General features: G+C 46.8%; 2 protein-coding genes across 2 annotated transcripts; one reads left to right on the top strand and one right to left on the bottom strand.

Moving 5' to 3' along the window:
• Positions 1-5648: 5648 nt before the first annotated feature.
• LOC139343736 (tripartite motif-containing protein 16-like protein) lies at positions 5649-11801 on the top strand. Its single transcript, XM_070981517.1, has 5 exons — positions 5649-5817; positions 10274-10300; positions 10389-10451; positions 10562-10701; positions 11394-11801. The coding sequence occupies exons 1-5, from the start codon at positions 5649-5651 to the stop codon at positions 11799-11801; spliced, it is 807 nt and encodes a 268-aa protein (XP_070837618.1).
• Positions 11802-12109: 308 nt separating this feature from the next.
• On the bottom strand, positions 12110-16728 carry akt1s1 (AKT1 substrate 1 (proline-rich)). The gene is made up of 6 exons (XM_070981263.1): positions 16583-16728; positions 15403-16102; positions 15066-15324; positions 14899-14982; positions 14648-14823; positions 12110-14214 (listed from the first exon to the last, which is right to left on the bottom strand). Exons 2-6 carry the CDS (start codon positions 15793-15795, stop codon positions 14077-14079), a joined length of 1050 nt encoding a protein of 349 aa, XP_070837364.1. The 5' UTR covers positions 15796-16102; positions 16583-16728; the 3' UTR covers positions 12110-14076.
• Between the last annotated feature and the right edge of the window lie 784 nt (positions 16729-17512).

Raw genomic sequence — 17512 nt, forward strand, 5'->3', positions numbered from 1 at the left:
CCTGATGTTTCTGTTTGTCGCTCTGACTCTTCACTCTCAGCTTTTCTCTGTGAAAGAAGAAACTTTCCCAATGCAAATCAATAAAGTTCAAATTTGAATACATACATACATTATACAAACAAGATACCCATTTATTCTAAATGGTCCACTCTAATTCCAGTAAAAAACCCAATATCCTAATGGATCTGACTGGTTTCCTTCACTGGTTTCTCACGTTTGAACTGGAAAAGCTCTCAGCAGTTTAATCCTTTACCATGCAGGCATCCTGTTTATATATGACATTAATATATAGTAAAATCTTAGATAAAGAATAAAAAATAGCATTTAAGACGTGCTTTTAAGATGGAAACATGTTTTTTTATCAGTGATTTAAATACAAGATCAAAGGCAAACCCTGAAATCTGAAATCCTACTGAGTCCAGCTCCTCTGAAACACGCAGGCAGAAAACAGACTGAAGTCTGCCCACAGTCCTGCCTGCAGCCATTTTTGGGGATATGTGAGTCTTTGCTCTATCATCCTGAAACCTGTCTGTGTATTTATAATCATGAGTCAGGAGGAGATCACGCGTTCAAAACAACACAGCTTCAGAGACAGAATGTCCCAAAAACCCTGTGTCAACACGGCCTCCCCTCTTCCTCACGTCAGTCGGTCGGTCGGTCCGGCTGTTTTTAGTCCGTGTCCGACTGTGAGGAATATCCTCTTATTTTAGGAGGCTCAGCGTTGAGCTTCAACACTTCGGTGCCCTCTGCCCCCGTCCAATCACCAGCCGGGCCTTTCTCAGAAAGAGCCGCCGAGCCTCACAGGCGCGCCGGCCGCCTTTCACTCGCCTCCTCTTGCTTCTTTGCTGTACAACATGAGAAATAAGGCGATTACGACAGCTGAGGGAAACGGGAGAGTCTGCAGCGAGCCGGACGGCAGAAGTCATCAGTTTGTAAAGAGATCTGCTTCTGTCAGATGACAAAGAGGGAGGCCGGCGGCCAGTCCATGTGTCTTCATGTGATATCATCAGAGTAACATGGAGGCATGTTTCCATTCCGCCTTAAAAGCACAGCCTCAGCTACGTGTGTGGGATTTTAAACACTAATGGATCAGCGGAGGCCTTTCAGCGTGCGCCGTGATATACGTCCACGTACCAGGAAACTGGGGGACGCTGACACGGAGACACATGACCGCTGTGATCTCTGGGAAAGTGTATCAGACTGTGTGTGTTTGCAGTCAAACATACGCTGCTTTCAACAAGAGCACGAGACGAGTGAAGGAAAACAAGCCGAAATGAACCTACAGCTAGAAATAACAAAGGTTTATCCAAGAAAAGTGGAATTAACCACAGATCAGAGCACTTGAATGGCTGATTATTACTGGCAGTAAGATTAAAAAGCTGTTGCAGGTGGATTTAGGAGCATCTAACAATGATCTGCAGCACACTCTGCAGGGCCAGCGTTTGGTTTGTCCAGTCTGGGCTACTGTGGAAACATGGCGGCTCCGTGGAAGAGGGCCCGCTCCCTCTGTAGATATAAAGAGCTTACTCTCTCCTCAAACACAATTATGAATATTACATTTACTTTCTGCCAATAGATCCCTTTAAATCCTGCACACTGGAGCTTCCAAGGCCGATATTTTGCCTCCTTTAAGCTCCGTTTTGGTATCCTCCAGCTCCAGAGGACGTTATCAGCTCCTTCATCAGCCTGCAGAGACGGCTGTCGACTCTCAGTGGATTCGGTGCTGCTGAACTCACCGCAGCCCTTCAATAAACACACTTTAAGTATTCACTTGAGCTTTAGGTCATTATGCAAGCTCGCTTTAATCACTGTGTTGAATTAGCTCGTGGTTAAAGTCGCTGGTGGCTCTGTTCATACCAGCAGCTTTATTGGCGGATGCACCAATCGCTTTCTGAAGGGCTCTTCCTGTTGTGTCATAAAGGAATGCAGAAAATGTCCCTCTGCATCCAACCAGGTGATCTACGAACGAGCTAAAAGGCAGAAGAAGCCGTGAATCATTTGAAGACGGCCTGTGAACAATGTGACGTGTCGATCAAACGTTATGTAAACCTGTAATAACTGATAACAGAGAAATGCTGCAGGGGAAAACATGGGGGGGGGGGGGGATTACATACATGAAGCAGGCTGCCGCTCCTGCAGCAGTTACTCATAAATCTTAAGACTCTCCGTCACTTGAAGACCTCCAATGTCAGCATGTTGGGCAGGACGTCGGCCCTCTTATTACATCCTATGATTTAGGAGCAGCTACAAGGTTTATGTTGCAGTAAACCTGCGGGGGGGCTGTTGATTTTGGCCTGTCGTTTTCACACTGTAAATCTGGACGCTTTAACCATGCACGGTTTGTTTAGCACGCTTGGCCGAGATGGACTGTAAATCTGAACCAAGAATTAGCTTCATCTGCTCGGCGGCGGCGGGGATCCAGACGCTGCTGCTCAGAGCTGCTGTGCTCAGGAGGAATGATCAGTGGTGGAGAGTATTTTGAGGTACTTGTACTTGAATACCTCAGTTTTCTGCTTTTACCTCCACTGCAGCTCAGAAGGAAACTTTTTGCTCCACTACAATTATTTAACAGCTACCAGACGCCTTTCAGATTGTATTTTACATAAAAACATACATGATGATCAATCATATCAATACAAATACCTGCATATTGTGAATTTCACTGCATGTAATGTTTTTGCCACATCATTCTTTGCATATCTTCTTGGTTTTTTTTATCCCCTGCAAGTTTATTGAGTGCAATGTTTAAACCAGTGGCTTCCAACATTTTAGGTTAGTGGGCCCATACAAGTCTATTTGGGACCTTTGTCAAGTTCACGTTCCAATGAAACACCAAAACTTCTCATATGGTTTGATTTAAATAATGGTTTGAGGCCTTAAAATGTCGGAATATTTGATATTTTTACAAAAACAGCCAACATTCAGAGTCAAATCCAAAAAAATCTTTCCAGCAGGAATTCATTTTTCCGTCTTTCGTCTCCCATGAATCATTTTTATGAGCTTTCAGATTCATCTGGTTTCACCAGCTGTGATGATAAAAAGCTGCTTATGTTTTCATTCATCTGCATTAACAATCTAATATGTTATGTGTGATAATATATCAGTCAAGGCCAGTTGAAGTACATTTAGCTGATACTTTAACTGCAGAAGAATTTCAAATACAGGACTTTGACTTGTATTTTTCCATTGTTGTCTTGGTACTTCTGATGAAATAAAACACCCAAATTCTTCTCCCAGCACTCATAATGACACACATTACGTAATAAACAGCAGTTGTTTCAGTCACTCTGGAATAAACACACTCCACAGCGTTCATACCGACGTGCACATGGACAAAAACAGGGAAGCCAGAAGGAGGAAGCAGCTGCCTTGTCAATCAGAGGCGAGCCGAGAAAACTACAAGCTTCAAGTCTTGACAGTCCCTGAAAAGCATCCCGGCAGAGCAGATTGCAGCCTTACACTTATTGTGTCCCCCGCGCCCTATCATGCTATACATTTCACCATAGCGCCATCATGTTAGCATGTAAAGCGGTAACATGAGAGGACGTGTATTAGCCAGGCTAAGAGGTAATGTACACTGGGAATATTACATAGTGATCGCTGAGGGTCTGATGTGGTGCATAGTGATCCTAAACACTCCCAAAGGTCATGATACAATAATATTCAAGCCCACTCACTGACAGCAGTAAGCAGCAGGTGTTGAAATTTGTTTTCATGCCTCGCACGCAGCATATCTGGTATTATAGGAGCCGGCGCTAAGCGGGTCGTTACATTTCATTAAGATTCTTCTTCTAAAAGCAGCGAGGCACTTTGTCGTGACAGGGAGTTGTTTCCTCTTACGTTGAATCAGTTAAGACGTGCCGGTGGAGGACGCCCTGCAGGCCCTGGTGCCCTCGGCCTGCAGATGAGCTGATCCTTTCAGAGGCGCATACTGCACCAAAGTACAACGCTCACATATTTGTACTGCTGCCATGTTATGCCACTTTATATTTCAGCTCCTCTACATTTCTGATGAAGACTTTACATGAACTGACAGTAAAAATGATCAGTGTAGAAATTATGATGCAGCACGACCAAACAATATATAAAGTATTACAACTATTCCCTTTTCAACCATCATGAAAACAAAGTGAAGACGCTGCTTACAGTACATCCAACATCAGTTATATAATGATACAACATTTGAAAGGAGCCATTCTGGCCCATACATACTCCTACTTTTTGGTATATTTGCACATTTTGTTGAAATTTCCTGATAATGCTTGAACATAAGACTTTGAATGCAATACTTCTACTTGTAACTATATATTTTAACCATTATATTTTCACTGCAATCGACAGAAATGACACGAACACCACATGACAGCGTGTGTTAGCATCCAAAAGAGCTGTTTTATGTTTCATCGTGTACCATTAAATCCTTGAGGCTTAGGGGTCTTTATGCATCTCAGCCATGTTTGCAAATGTTTAAGATTATTGCAAATTCCTGCATGTGTTGGACTTTTACTTTCTTCTTATTCAACGGTAAGACTGCAGACAAAGACACACTCAGACATGCGTGGAGGAGACTTGAAGTGAAAGTTAACCAGCCTCCAAAATCCTGGAGGATGACATCTTTGATCTTGTGCGCACAGATATGGATCCATATCTCATACCAGTAAGATAATAACGTGCACAGAAGATTAAAAAATCTTTTTGGCCTCCATAGAGAATATTATGACTATAGCACATTCAGAGTTTTACTTTAGGCTGCACTGCCCCAATAAAGGAAATGGAAGATGAAGAAAAACATGAATTTAGCACCCAATAAAACTGAAGATCACAGAGTGCTTTAGAGGCAAAGAAGAAAATGCAAAATCACACACGAATTAAAGAGTATTAAACCATACCAGGTCACAAAAACATAATTTAATGTTTAATTACTTTCCAACCAGATTGAGATGTAAGATTTGCTCCCTTTACTTCTGGCTCAGTGTCAGAGACCATGTTGGAGACGAAGGCCAGAACGATGACAGCGCAAACATGGTCATCACAAATTAATGTGTGCTCAATTAAGAGGAGTTACTTGAGACGACCAGGAGCGATGTCAGCAACATCTGCGCCAGTTACAAGCTGTTATTTTCAAGCTTTGACCACATCAGCAGTTCAGTACACTTCGCCCCAAGTCCTCTGCCAGCCTGCACCTCCGGCAGCTGCTGATTGATGGCATCTGGGATCGACGACAGCTCTCCAATGAGTAGCTGGCTGTCATTTTAAATGCTGACGTCCCCCCCCTCTTCCATACAGAAACAAACACCTTAACTCATGTCAGGGTCGGTTTAAGTTGCAGTTCGGTCTTGGGTCAAAGGTCGCCATGTTGCTTAGGTGACAAAACACTGCGCAGTGGACATACACGATACCCGCCGAGGCACCAAAACCTCTAGAAATACACTCCAGAAACGTGGGCCCCACCTTCGCCACCTTTCCCCATGGTGAAAACACATCACATCTCGCGCACGTGCTCAGTCCATGTGTATGTAAATGAGCGCGCATACTTGGGATATACTGGGTATTTGCTTGACTCCATCTATCTGATCCCTAGAAAAGGATCAGGAGTGTCATGTGACAGGACCGGCCCTTCGGGTAGCCCTTACATCCAACCAAAACTGATGCACACCCCTCCCCCTCCCGTTCGTTGTCGCCCCCTCCCCACTCATTTGGAAGTCAATAAGAGTGACCCCCCAGAGACGCACGGGCACCATCGCAAGACGCAAGCCTCGTTTGATGCCAACAGCAGCGTGAGCACAAAAGGAACCATGCCTGTGCCCAAGAAAGCAGGTAAGAGGCCACCTTCACCTGAACGGGAGCCTGTGAGGGACACTGAGCCCTGAGGGTGAAAGCGTCGATCTCCTCCAACTATTTTACAATAAGAGTTCAGAACTACGTCAAATAAGGAGCAGGTTATTTTTCCGAGCAAGCGTGTGCTCTGAATTTAGCGTCTGAGTCTGAGGGAAGTTTGTGAGATTTGCTCGTTTTGCTGTGATTGCTCGGCACCAAGTGGCCTCTAAACTCAAAGCTCAGCTTCAGATTCCAGTCAGAGTTCATAGATTTTACCGTCTCTTTCACAGTAAAATGCATCTAAAAATGACAACTTTGTAAAAGTCCACATTTCACATGAAGATGGCGTCAGGAATCATGCAGGCTGTTGTGCTATCAGGTGAAACCTAATGTACTGCTTTACTGTCAAAGTGTTTTATTACCAATTTATCATGTGTTTCGTATGTTGTTTATTTGAGGCTGTTAAATGACCTCATGCTGATCATCCCTGTACGTCGTCTCCGGGCCAAACATCCGTCTTCACTTTGGATTCTGCCAGTTTTCTTTGGCCCATTGATCATGCCGGCAGAGTGTAGAAAAGATCTTCTGCCGGGCCGTTTCTCCTGCACTGTTTCATCCTCATCTCAACTCTCAGAGCTTTTATTTCCGCCTGTCTCTCTTCTTTCTGTCCCTACACCGTGCTGCCATTGCTGCGGTCTTTGCTGTCACTGCTGCAGGTAGAAGCTCAATCCCCCCACCTCCTGTTTTTAGATATTTCTAATCCATGCTCAGCGTTACCCATTCCATAACATCTGCCATAACTCAGACCCCCCCCAGCCCCCCTCACATCTCCCAGCCCAAATGTTACTAATCCCTCCTCTGGCGGCCTCAGTAATGAAGTGTGAAATGCTGCACAGTAATTCATGTCCCACAATGTAAAATCTTATAAATGGCTGCTTGATTGTGTCGTTATGTAACATGTGGCAGCGCAGCCTCTGCACTTCAGCGTCCTCTCACAGAATTAGTGCCATCAAAAGATACTTTATGAACTAATGTCATTAGCTTAACACTGGTTGCGTAAAAAGCATCAAACATGATTGAATAACGTGTTTAACGTGGCGCTCTGTGCGGGATCCTGCAGGAAAGGCTTTTCCTCTTTTCCCAGAATCCTTCTGTGTTTCGTTTCCTTCCCATCTTCACCTCACACGCACGCCCATCGTTCGCGGGGCTTCCAGCCAATGAGGCTTGACAGGAACCAGAGGGATGAGTCTGGGCCCACGCCACCTCTGCTCGTCTCTCGCCATCCTCATCTCACAATCTTCTGGTTTTGCTGTCTCAGTGGGATGTTTTGAACCTGATCTGCACAGCTTATGTAGCTCTGTCACACTGAGAGGGGAATCTGGGGAGGGACACTGTCCACCTCGCAACTGTCCAAAACAAGCAGGCCTCTCGGAGCATCAGGGATCCGACGCTGACCTTTTGGTGGCGTCCCGCTGAGCCGTTCACTCCTTTAAAACGTGTGCTCGGGGGGATGAAACTCATGTTTTGTAGACTGTCTTTCCTCCTTTTGGAGTCACGCAGCTCATTCACTGCGGTTTTTGCTCAGACTCTGACAGCTTCATCCAGACTTTCATCCATAATTCCCGCCTTGATTCATGAGGCGTCTTTTTTCAAGGCCCCTCTGGCCTTAAATATCTCAATGTCTCACACCTCACTCTTACATCCCACTCTGTCTCCTCCATGTCTCTATCACTGCGATGTCAAGTCATCAATCTTTTGGAGTATCTGTTTATCTCTGCGGGGATTTCCTGCTGATCCCGCTGAGCGCGGACAGGCATCCGATTGGGTTTAACCTCCACAGAGCAGCCGCAGAGCTGGCGGACCTCCAGTCGCCCACCTCGCTGACCGCCGGCCTGATATCTCACTCTGGGTTACTTGAGGCGTCTGCTTCACTTCCCTCAGATGGAGGCCAGAAACCAGGCCTTGTAGCTTTGAAGATGAAATAATTTAAGGTGGCGCACTCCTCCAGATGTCTGCCCTCTAATCTCCTCACAGATTCCTCTCAATGCTTTGATTCCACGAGGCTTCGCTTTCAGCGTGTCCCGGGCTCACCTGCTGTGCTCCTTTATGGACGCGATCAGGGGAGGAGGGGAAGAAAGATGGATGAAGTGATCTGTCACCAGCGTCGTTCTGCTCCGCCGATTCCCAATGACGACCACATGACCTTCATTCTATCCCTCTGCGTCCTGCCAAGTCTCCTGTCCTCATGCGCTCTGTCCATCTGCCGCTCAGTGTGGGCGAACAATGAGTGCAGACTGTCTTCTGAAGTCAGACATGGTCAGTGAGGACATGTGGACAATATCCAAACAAATCTGCTCTGTAATTGAACCGTAATCCTCAGCAGGGTCCAATTAATATTTCTGCATGCGCAGACCATTAGCAAATTTTCTGGTCTTAGCGGCTCCAGTCAGGTAATTGTATTCTGCATAATGGGCTCCTGCAGACGGTACTGCACATATTTAGATTTTTCATTACAGCACAAAGTACTCCACACTGTACAGGAGGAGCTGTGGATCTCCTCACCTGGAAACCCCTCAACACATTAGCCACGCTTAAAGAGCCGCAGGCCAGCACGATTCAGGGAAAGCAATCACACGATCACATGCCATGTTATAGCAGACTCCCATTTATCCTCCTGATGGTTATGTGGCTGACGTCCTCCACAGCTGAGGGTCATGATGGCTGGAGAGGTTCACAGACCAGCAGGCTTTCACTGGGTTCATTCAGTGCGTTATTCACAACCTTTAAGATCCTTACGTTGAAGCGTGACTGAGTCATAATTTGAGTATTTCCATTTTATGCTCCTTTATGGCTCCACTCCACTTCAGAGGGAAATCGTTTACTGCACTACTTTATTATGGTGACGTTACTTTTCAAATGAAAACATATGAAGCTCATGATGACCTTTAAATAGAAAACATCTGTCCACGTTCTTTCTGTCAGGTTTGCTGCAGGCGAGCACACGTATTTCCAGAGGTTAAAATGACAGAAAGTCGTCCACTTTAGTGTATAGAAAGACAATTTAGACACAGAAAAGTCTTAACAAGTACACTTTTACTGCTTAAAGTATGTTTGACATAAACTAGATAAACTAGATGTCACTAAATTCTACTTAAATGTATCAAAAATTCTAATTCTGCAACACTTAAAGTGGTATTTCAAAGTACTTTAAAAAAGTAAGTGTATTACAAACTGTACTCAAATGTACTTTTTAAAAGTGTACTACATTACAAATACTTTCAATAGCAGTAAAGTGTACTTATGAAAAGTAATTAGCATACTTAGTTAAAGTGTACTTTCATTTCACTTCATTTTAAGTATATTTAAGTATATTTCCAGCGTGCTGGTGAGATAAGAAGTGTATTCTGAAAGCTGTTTGTCACTGAGTACTTCAGTACACTTAACGTTTAGAAAAAAGTACCTTCAGGTATTACTCAAGAGGTACTCAAGGATTACTAAAGTATACTTGAAGGCGACAAAAATAGCACAAAGTGTACTTATTGTTAGTGTAATCTAACATTTGTCCAGCCATACGTCCAACTGCAGAGAAAAGCCTTTAAAATGACGAGATGATGCAGAAGCATGATAAAAATACACCGTCACTGGTTTTCACTCAGTTTAATCAACATGAATCTCAGCGAGTTTTGGAACAAGCTGACACAGAATCTACGTGTGACGAAGTGCCAGTTTGAACATGAAAGGGCTGATGGGAAAACACACAAATATGTCTTAAATTAGGCAGAGAGCGTTGACTGCACGGCCGTGAGCGTCAGGAGGAGGACACGCAAATCAAGCTAATGTGATGATGTAAGCGTCTGAGAGGTGAGGAAGAGTGATGAGGAGTTCGTCTGTGCAGAATCTGAGAAACGGTAACTTGAGCGCAGCGGGGTGCCGGATCACGACCGGGACCGGCCGGGACCGGATCGCAGTTTTTCTCTGAATGTCAGAGGACGCAGTGAGTCACAAACTGACGGAGACGATCCAGCAGCACACAGCTCGACAAACACGCCCTCGCTGGTGTGAAGTGACAGCATCGTACAGAAAGTATATTCTTAGAAGCAGACTCCTGCTGTCAGAGGCCGTGATGTGTGTCCTTAACGTTATATGCTCTGGCCTCGGGCCTCCTTATGTTGAAACCCAAACCTTGAGCGGCACGAGGAGACTTCATGAATCAGCGCTGAGCCCACATAGCACACATACTCCTCTGTGATCTGCTCTGCGGTGAGGGCAGCAGATGATTTACTATAGGGAAGCCTGACAGAGCACTGATGAAGGCGGAGAGAGGAAGATGAGGAGCAGCTGGCTGGAGTTCACTGTGCCGCCATGAATAGTGTTGTGCATTCACGTTTTGTTATACGGGCCAATGTGAGAGGAGTGTGAGGAGAGGCCGTAAGCATGCTCTCTCTTTGTGTTTCAGGGAGAAAAAGCAGCAGCGCCGCAGAAGGTGAGGAGCAGCGTCTTCACAAACATTCAGTCACAGAGATGCATCGTGTCAGTTATACTTCCTCTAACTCTCTTATCTGCCACCTCAGAAACGCTGCCGCCGTATGAGCCGAATGTCCCCGAGCCAAACACCAGGGCCGACTTCATGAAATGTGAGGCTTCGTTAAACTGAACACACGCTGAACCTCCTCTTCCTCTTCCTCTTCCTCTTCTCGCTCCACTCATCCTCTCTGCTTCCCCCTCCTGCTGCATGTGTCCTCAGACTGGGTTCCCGTCTCTCTGGATGATAAAACTGCTCAGAAGCTGTTGTGGATTTCGGAGGGCGGGGCCAAGGTGGCCCGCACGTCGGACGCAGTCTGCCCGTATCCCAACAGGCCCGAGAGATACGAACACTCCCCTCAGGTACTCACTGTCCAATCACAGCCGACACCTGTGAGCCAGTCACACCGCACGAGATTTTAGTGTGGAGACTGAAAGTTATCTCGCCCATTGTAGCTGGGATAGGCTCCAGCCCCCCGCAACCCCGAAAGGGATAGGCGGTATAGATAATGGATGGATGGACTGAAAGTTACTGCTGGGAGTGAAGAATTATTATTATACGACATTTATAGATTATTAGCGCTGATACATCAAGGTGGAGCCAACTCCTGTGGTTCTCAATGTAAGGCTCAGGCTCCTCTGAGGGGTCACCAGATTAATCCGAGGGGTCACGAGATGATTTATTTGACTGGTTCTTCCACACACAGACTTTCTGTGAGAGTTCACAAAGCAAACAAAGTTTTTATCTGTAACGATGCCACCGGGTTTATCGGGAGGTCTGTCGGTCAAATCTTTAATCTGAAAAGTAACCAGTAACTCCAGCTGTTAGTAAGTGTAGTACAACGTTTCTATTTAAAGTGTACTGAAGTAGAAGTATTGAATAGAAGTATAAAGTACCCTAAAATCTAATCTCTGATCTCTACAGAAATACTTTTGGGTTTCATGAAAAATGATTGGACTGATGAATTGTCCAATAAGCTTTCACGAAACTAATTTTTTATAACTCTGGACTGTGTCCGACATCTCCTCCTCCTGTTTCCTCCTGCCTTCTTTAGGTGCTGTGTAAGGAGAGCCTGCTGGGCCACCGGGGGTACTGGGAGGTGGACTACGATGGCTGGGTGGTGATTGGGTTGGTCTGCGAGAGCGCCCCCCGCAGGGGCCAGGAAGGTCCCAGCGGCCTCGGGGAGAACAACAGCTCCTGGGGCTCCGGATGGTCCGGGTCCTGCTACCAAGTCTGGCACAACGGCGAGAACGTGGACGTCCAGCTCCCCCTGACCTCCACCATGGGCATCTACATCGACCAGCCCGCCGGCATCATCAAGTTCCTCTCGGTGGAGGACAGAGACGGCGAGAAAGAGGTGCGCCTGATTCACAAGTTCAAAGCCAACATCCAGGAGAAGATCTTCCCCGGCTTCTGGATCGGCACAAACTCGTTCTGCCTGATTCGGAAAAAGGATCAGTGACACGGTGGAGTCGAGCGGGAAGGGAGGGGGTCAAAGTGTAAATTTAAGAAGGCGTCAGGCGGGAAAGGTGGGGGCGTTTGGGGAACAAGTGTTGGAGGTGATTGTGTTTGCTTTCTCTAATGCATGAAGAAAGCCTCTTTATTTCAGATCACATCCAAACATGCCTGACTGTTGTATTTATCATTGTGTACCTATTCATGTATTGTTTACCTTAGAATTTTAGGACAGGCTTTGCATGTCCTGGAGTGCTTCCTGACAGGCCTGGGTGTTTTTTATGTGCTGACTGTAGTCAATAAATTCAGCTGTTGTGTAATAACACTGATGAGGCTTTATTTATGACGCTCACATCAGAGGCGAGCAGACACTGCGTGCCATCACTTATGCATTGGAGCGCCGAGGCCCTCTAGAGGCCGTTAATGATACTGCATCCTCACACATCATGAACACGACCAGCCTTTTTCTCTTGGTGTTGCTCCTTTATTTGAAACGTAAAAGTACTTAACAGAACATTTATTTGTCTTTGAAATGTACGAGATGGACATTTGTTCCTTTCAAAGTCAACCCATCTCTCTCTCTCTCTCTCTCTCTCTGTTTCTCATTCATTCAATCATTTCAACAAGATATCTGGAGCAAAAAAAAAAAGAAAAACCACCATCCCCTTATCAGTTTACAATCATTCTATCAGTCAGTCATTCATTGGCAAAAGTAAAAGTACAAATAGGCATGTTATGAGGAGGTGCTGGTGTCCTCCGCTCACATTTTGAAAAGCCACAAGCTTCATGTTAAGTCAACCATTTCTCTGGTTTCCGCCCCTTTAAGGAGGAGATTGTTTTATGTTAACTGGCCTGTTGGTCAACTTACCCGCTAAACAACAGGAGCGTGCACAGACGAGCTGGTCCAGACAGCACCAGCTCCAGTGCGTCATGCTAAAACTTTAGCATGCGATGTGCTAAATAACAGCCACGAGCTACAGCCAGGAGACGCTTAGCTTAGCATAAAGACTAGAAACAGGGGAAACAACTAGCCTAGCTCCCCCAACCAACACTTTCAAAGCTCACTGATTAACCTGCACACGTATTCAGATGAATAAACAACTATTTTTAGGGAAGTTATCAGTATTTTCTTGGCAGACACCCAGAAGCAGTGACCTCCTGAGGCAGTAGCACAAAACCACCATCGCTGGCAGTCAGATCTAAATAACATCAAATAGCAACACTAATATAATCAATCAAATTAATTTAGGAAGATCCAGTTTGGATCTACAGTAGTTTAGTTCAATCATTTCAAGTGTGTAACTTTGAAACAAAGCTAATTTAAGGGATTTAAAGTCTGAATGAAGGTGGATTTCTGACACGAATGCAGCGTGTAGGATCAGCTGCTGTTTGTCACGACAGAGTTACAGGATGTAAGTCCTCATAGAACCACAGCTGGTTATTTTACATTCCTGTGTGTGTGGTCTGATTGAGGAATAACTGTAGAACATGATCAGTCAGCGTGGAGGTGCTGGGTGGTGTGTGAGAGAGCCAAGCTAGCTGTTTCCCTCTGCTTCCAGTCTATGCTAAGCTAAGCTAAGCTAACTGCAGACATATAAAGGTTTCGTTTTTCTAATTTAACTCTGGGAAAGAAATGTTGAACTGCCTTTGAGCTTTTTTTGTCCACTTTTCAGAAGAGTGACTTCAAGATAATGTAGCTTTAGAGCTAATTATGCTAATATCGCTCAAAATGGTGACTGTTAGCGTTAGCATGCAGCACCGGAGCCAGCGGTCAGCCGGGTGCAGGTCGCTGTTCCCCCAAGTTCTCATCACATCACAGGTAAATTTACCAAAGCACACCAATCAGCAAACAAGGTTCCTACCGATCAACGATTGGCCGTGCCGGTTCGAATACTTTAAACCCTGTTTCGGCGTCCTCGCTGGTCAGTGCAGTGGCTCACTACACACATCTTGAGGTCCTAATGTAGTGTTGCGGGATGTGTAGCAGCTAGTGTTGTGAAAGGTGCAGTGACGAGGAGGGCGGGGGGCGGGGGGGGCATAGTGTTGAAAATGTTATTAGTGTTCAACATTTCTTTTTGTCAGTTACTCCTCCAGCCATGTGCCGTTAATTCTGGTTAGTGAGAAATGAACGGAGGTTCTAGCTTTTACGCTGCTTCACATACGGTACGTCACGCCTGGCAGACAGTCCGGCTCTCCTCCCGTCGTCACAACCTCTGACCTTCGCTCCGACTCTCGCCCTCCATCCCTTTCTCTTTCCCTCCGCTCGCTCGCCTCGCTCTCTCTCAGTGCTTCAGGGAGAAGTCCCCCGTGTTGAGCCGGGGCCGAGGCAGGGCCCCGAACATCTCTGTCCCGTCGGTGGCTCCGGGCGCCAGCAGGGCCTTCATGCTGGCGGCGATGTGCTCCAGGTCGGCACAGCCCACCTGGACGACAAACACAGGGATCGGACGTTCTACATCAGCCTCTGACATTCTGAAACGTTATTTATGCGAAACATTTGCCCGGCGCGACCTCGCACCCACGTCACACACGCTTTCAAGGTCACATGAAGTGATGGAGCCGGCGTGGCCATTGGTCGCTGAGAGCTGAACAGTTTCTTTGTCTCGGCCTCTCAGCAGCATGAAATATGTCAGGATCAACTGACGCCAACAAAACACAACAACAACAACAACCAACAACAAACAACAGCTTGCTTAATTATTCGACCGCGCAATAAAAATGTTGCTCTTTGATCTTTATCACCTCACTGTAAACTCAGCGCTGTCCCTGTCAGGATCCTGTAGGAACAAAAGTAAAGCCCCTTCATGTAATCATCTAACTGGTGCAGACCCCCGAACACCTGACCCTCTTTCTCACCCGTTCTCCACTGCTGCTGTCTCCTTGAGCGGATCTGGTTCCTCGGCAGCCCCACACGGGCACAGACACGGGCAGCGAGCGGGCCAGAGCCATCGGGTGAGCGTGACGGGACGAGTACGCCGCCTGTCCCATGGCCATGCCGCGCGACGGTGGGGGGGCGTCCTCACTCAGAGAGCCTAGGACAGGAAGGACAGTGAATGTGGATACTGCGTTGATGTGACCGCCTTCGGTCAGCACGCCGTCACTCTTACCATCAGTGCTCTCCTCCTCGCCGTCGGACTCGAAGAACGGCTCGCAGTCGCGGGACAGGGAGTCTTCGTCCATGGAGAAGACACCTGAAGCAAAAGGACGACAAATCCTCAGAATCGAAGCACACGGTGCATTTAAAAAGACTGAAATCAGCTGTTCTGCTCCTCACCAGCACTTTCATTCCCGTAGGGTCTCCTCTCATCCATGTCCTCCTCCTCCTCCTCCTCGTCCTCACACTCTTCCTCCAAGTCCACGATCCCAGACCTCTGCCTCCCCCGCTCGGCCTCCAGAGCACCCTTCTCCCGTTCCCTCTCTCCGTTGCCGCCCTGCCCGCTCACAGCTCCTGAGCTGTAGATCGACGGGTAGCTTTGGGAAAACAGTCTGCCGTTGGGGCTGACTCCGCCCACGCCGCCGTCTCCGGTAAAGCTCTGAAACGACAACAAAAATCCACCACATTACGAATGTGAGCCTCACAGCGCAGCGTGCAGCACACGTGGGCCACTCACCCCCCTTAGTCCAGGGTCCGAGGTCAGGTCAACCACCAGCTTGGTTCCTCCCTCTCCCCCCGACGGGCGTGTGTGCTTTTGGGCTGTTAGCATGGTGGTGGAGTGCAGCACGCCGATGTCATCCATGTATCGGCGCGCCGACTCGGCCAGAAAGCCCTGACCCCAAACGTTGTAGGAGAAATCGCACTCCTTAGGAAAGGCACTGCCGCTCTCCCGTTTCCTCCTCCCGTCTCCGTCTCCGGCCGACAGACGGAACTTCTTGCAGGCTGTGAGTATGGCCAGGTCGCAGCCAGATTTTTGGCAGTACGCTTCCGCAGCAGAAAGTAGCGCCAGCCAGCTCTCTTTGTGGTTGTCTGGGATCTCGGGCTCGGATGACTGGGTGATGGAGGCCATGATGGTGCTAAAGATGGTTCTTTGATGGACTGACGCGATGAGATAACTGAGTGATGCTGATGAACGAGGTTTGGACCAATCAGAAGGGGGCACCAGATAACTTTGGTAGCTGTGGTTCGTCTCTCTTTACTTGCGTGGTCTGTCCTGCTGGTGTACGGTTGCTTTTTGCGTTGGTGAAGATGTGGAGGAGATAATGATCGATCAGGTCGAGGCACTGGGTGACTTTAAGATATGATGTATAGGGTGGTGTCCTTCCACACTGCAGAGCCAGGGGAGAGAAGAGATGTTGTCAAGTTGCTGGTGATACCTGGAAAAAACAAAAGAAAATCAAGGTTAGCTGGAAAAGTCTGACAGTGGACATGTCACTCAGAGTAAACAGGCGCTTCTTCTCTCTCGGTCTGATGCACATCTGCAGACAGACATCCAAAAACAACCTGCTTAAACTCATCTGTGCAGTGATGTCGCAGCCCTCACCACCTCCACGAGCTGCTAGACACCGAGCTATGCTAACAGACGTTAGCTTCAGTAGCTTGGCGGTGAGCCTGCTCTCTGTGCTCCACTGCCAGCTCCTCACTGCCTCCTGCCCCGCTTTAAACTGCACGCTGCGGGCTTTTCTGCACGGCTGCCGTCGCTCGCTGCAGCTGCCGTTGTTGATCTTGTTGTTTATTCAGTGTTATGTGCAACCTCCTCATGATGGAACCACATTTCACCTCCATTTTTCGGGCTTTCCGCAGGAGCCGAGACGCGCAAGTAGAAACCAGAGAAACGAGGGAAGGTGTTCGCTCACCTGTTCAGTTTCTTTCTTCCGCGTTGCCAGATGTTTCTCAATCCTTAACTTTACTTCTTTTTTATCATTCGTGTTCTGCCTTCTCCAACGGGTTCTCTCCCCCAGCTAGGCTCTACACCAGCAGCAAGCTAGCAGGGATCGTTAGTGGCTTTTCCGGTTGAGTATTTCAAAATAAGAGCCGTGGCAATAAACGCGTTTTTCAGCTACAAAGCTGTGAGTTAAGATTTTGTATCCAAATGATGAATGTATCATAATGTAATGCAAATGAAGCTTTGTGTGATTTCCGAGGCAAAATTCAAGCAAACATGACTCTGCTCTCAATAAGCATTAGTAGATCAGGTTGGTCAGGTGGGTAGTAAGTATTAGTAAATTTAAACTGTGTTTAATTGATACACGTCAAATTTATTAATTCCAGGGAGCTGCTGGTATAATCTACAGAGTGTATCTGTCAGAGCACAGCAGGGCAGCTCAACATGGTAGCCACACAGCTCAATATATTTGGAGAAGACAAGTTTATTTATGTATTTATTAAAGCCTTTTAATTCGAAGGCTTATGACGTCGGCTCCCTTCCGGTTCTGTGTTCGCTAACTTGACGCAGCTCTGACGTCAGCTGTTTACTGACTTCCAATCGAACGCACGTTGTACATGTGACTGAGCTCGGTGGGCGGGCTCGTACTCGCCTTGTTTTTGTGCACGTTCACGTGTATATCCCACCCCCTCGTGCCCACCGAAGTCCACCTATCAGCCGCTCACAGGTCACATGATCACTTTGTTTTTTTTATAAGAAAAATTAAACGAGTCTGTCAGATAAATGTTGCGGAGTAAAAGTTGTTTGGTAAAAATATAGAAGTATCAATGATGTTTTTCATATGTAAAAATTATTCACATGAATTATATAAACTTTGTAGTTTTCAACAAAGACCTGCAAT

The sequence above is a fragment of the Chaetodon trifascialis genome, chromosome 15 (genome assembly GCF_039877785.1).
Source record: "Chaetodon trifascialis isolate fChaTrf1 chromosome 15, fChaTrf1.hap1, whole genome shotgun sequence".
In the NCBI taxonomy this organism is placed as follows: Eukaryota; Metazoa; Chordata; class Actinopteri; order Chaetodontiformes; family Chaetodontidae; genus Chaetodon; species Chaetodon trifascialis.

Bases quoted from the DNA above. Each gene is read 5' to 3' on its own strand.
- LOC139343736 (XM_070981517.1), top strand. From the start codon at position 5,649: ATGCACACCCCTCCCCCTCCCGTTCGTTGTCGCCCCCTCCCCACTCAT. The intron at 5,818-10,273 runs GTAAGAGGCCAC...TTTGTGTTTCAG, and splicing joins GCCTGTGCCCAAGAAAGCAG to GGAGAAAAAGCAGCAGCGCC. The intron at 10,301-10,388 runs GTGAGGAGCAGC...CTGCCACCTCAG, and splicing joins AAGCAGCAGCGCCGCAGAAG to AAACGCTGCCGCCGTATGAG.
- akt1s1 (XM_070981263.1), bottom strand. From the start codon at position 15,795: ATGGCCTCCATCACCCAGTCATCCGAGCCCGAGATCCCAGACAACCAC. The intron at 15,325-15,402 runs GTGAGTGGCCCA...TTGTCGTTTCAG, and splicing joins CGGACCCTGGACTAAGGGGG to AGCTTTACCGGAGACGGCGG. The intron at 14,215-14,647 runs GTGAGAAAGAGG...TTTGTCGTCCAG, and splicing joins ACAGCAGCAGTGGAGAACGG to GTGGGCTGTGCCGACCTGGA.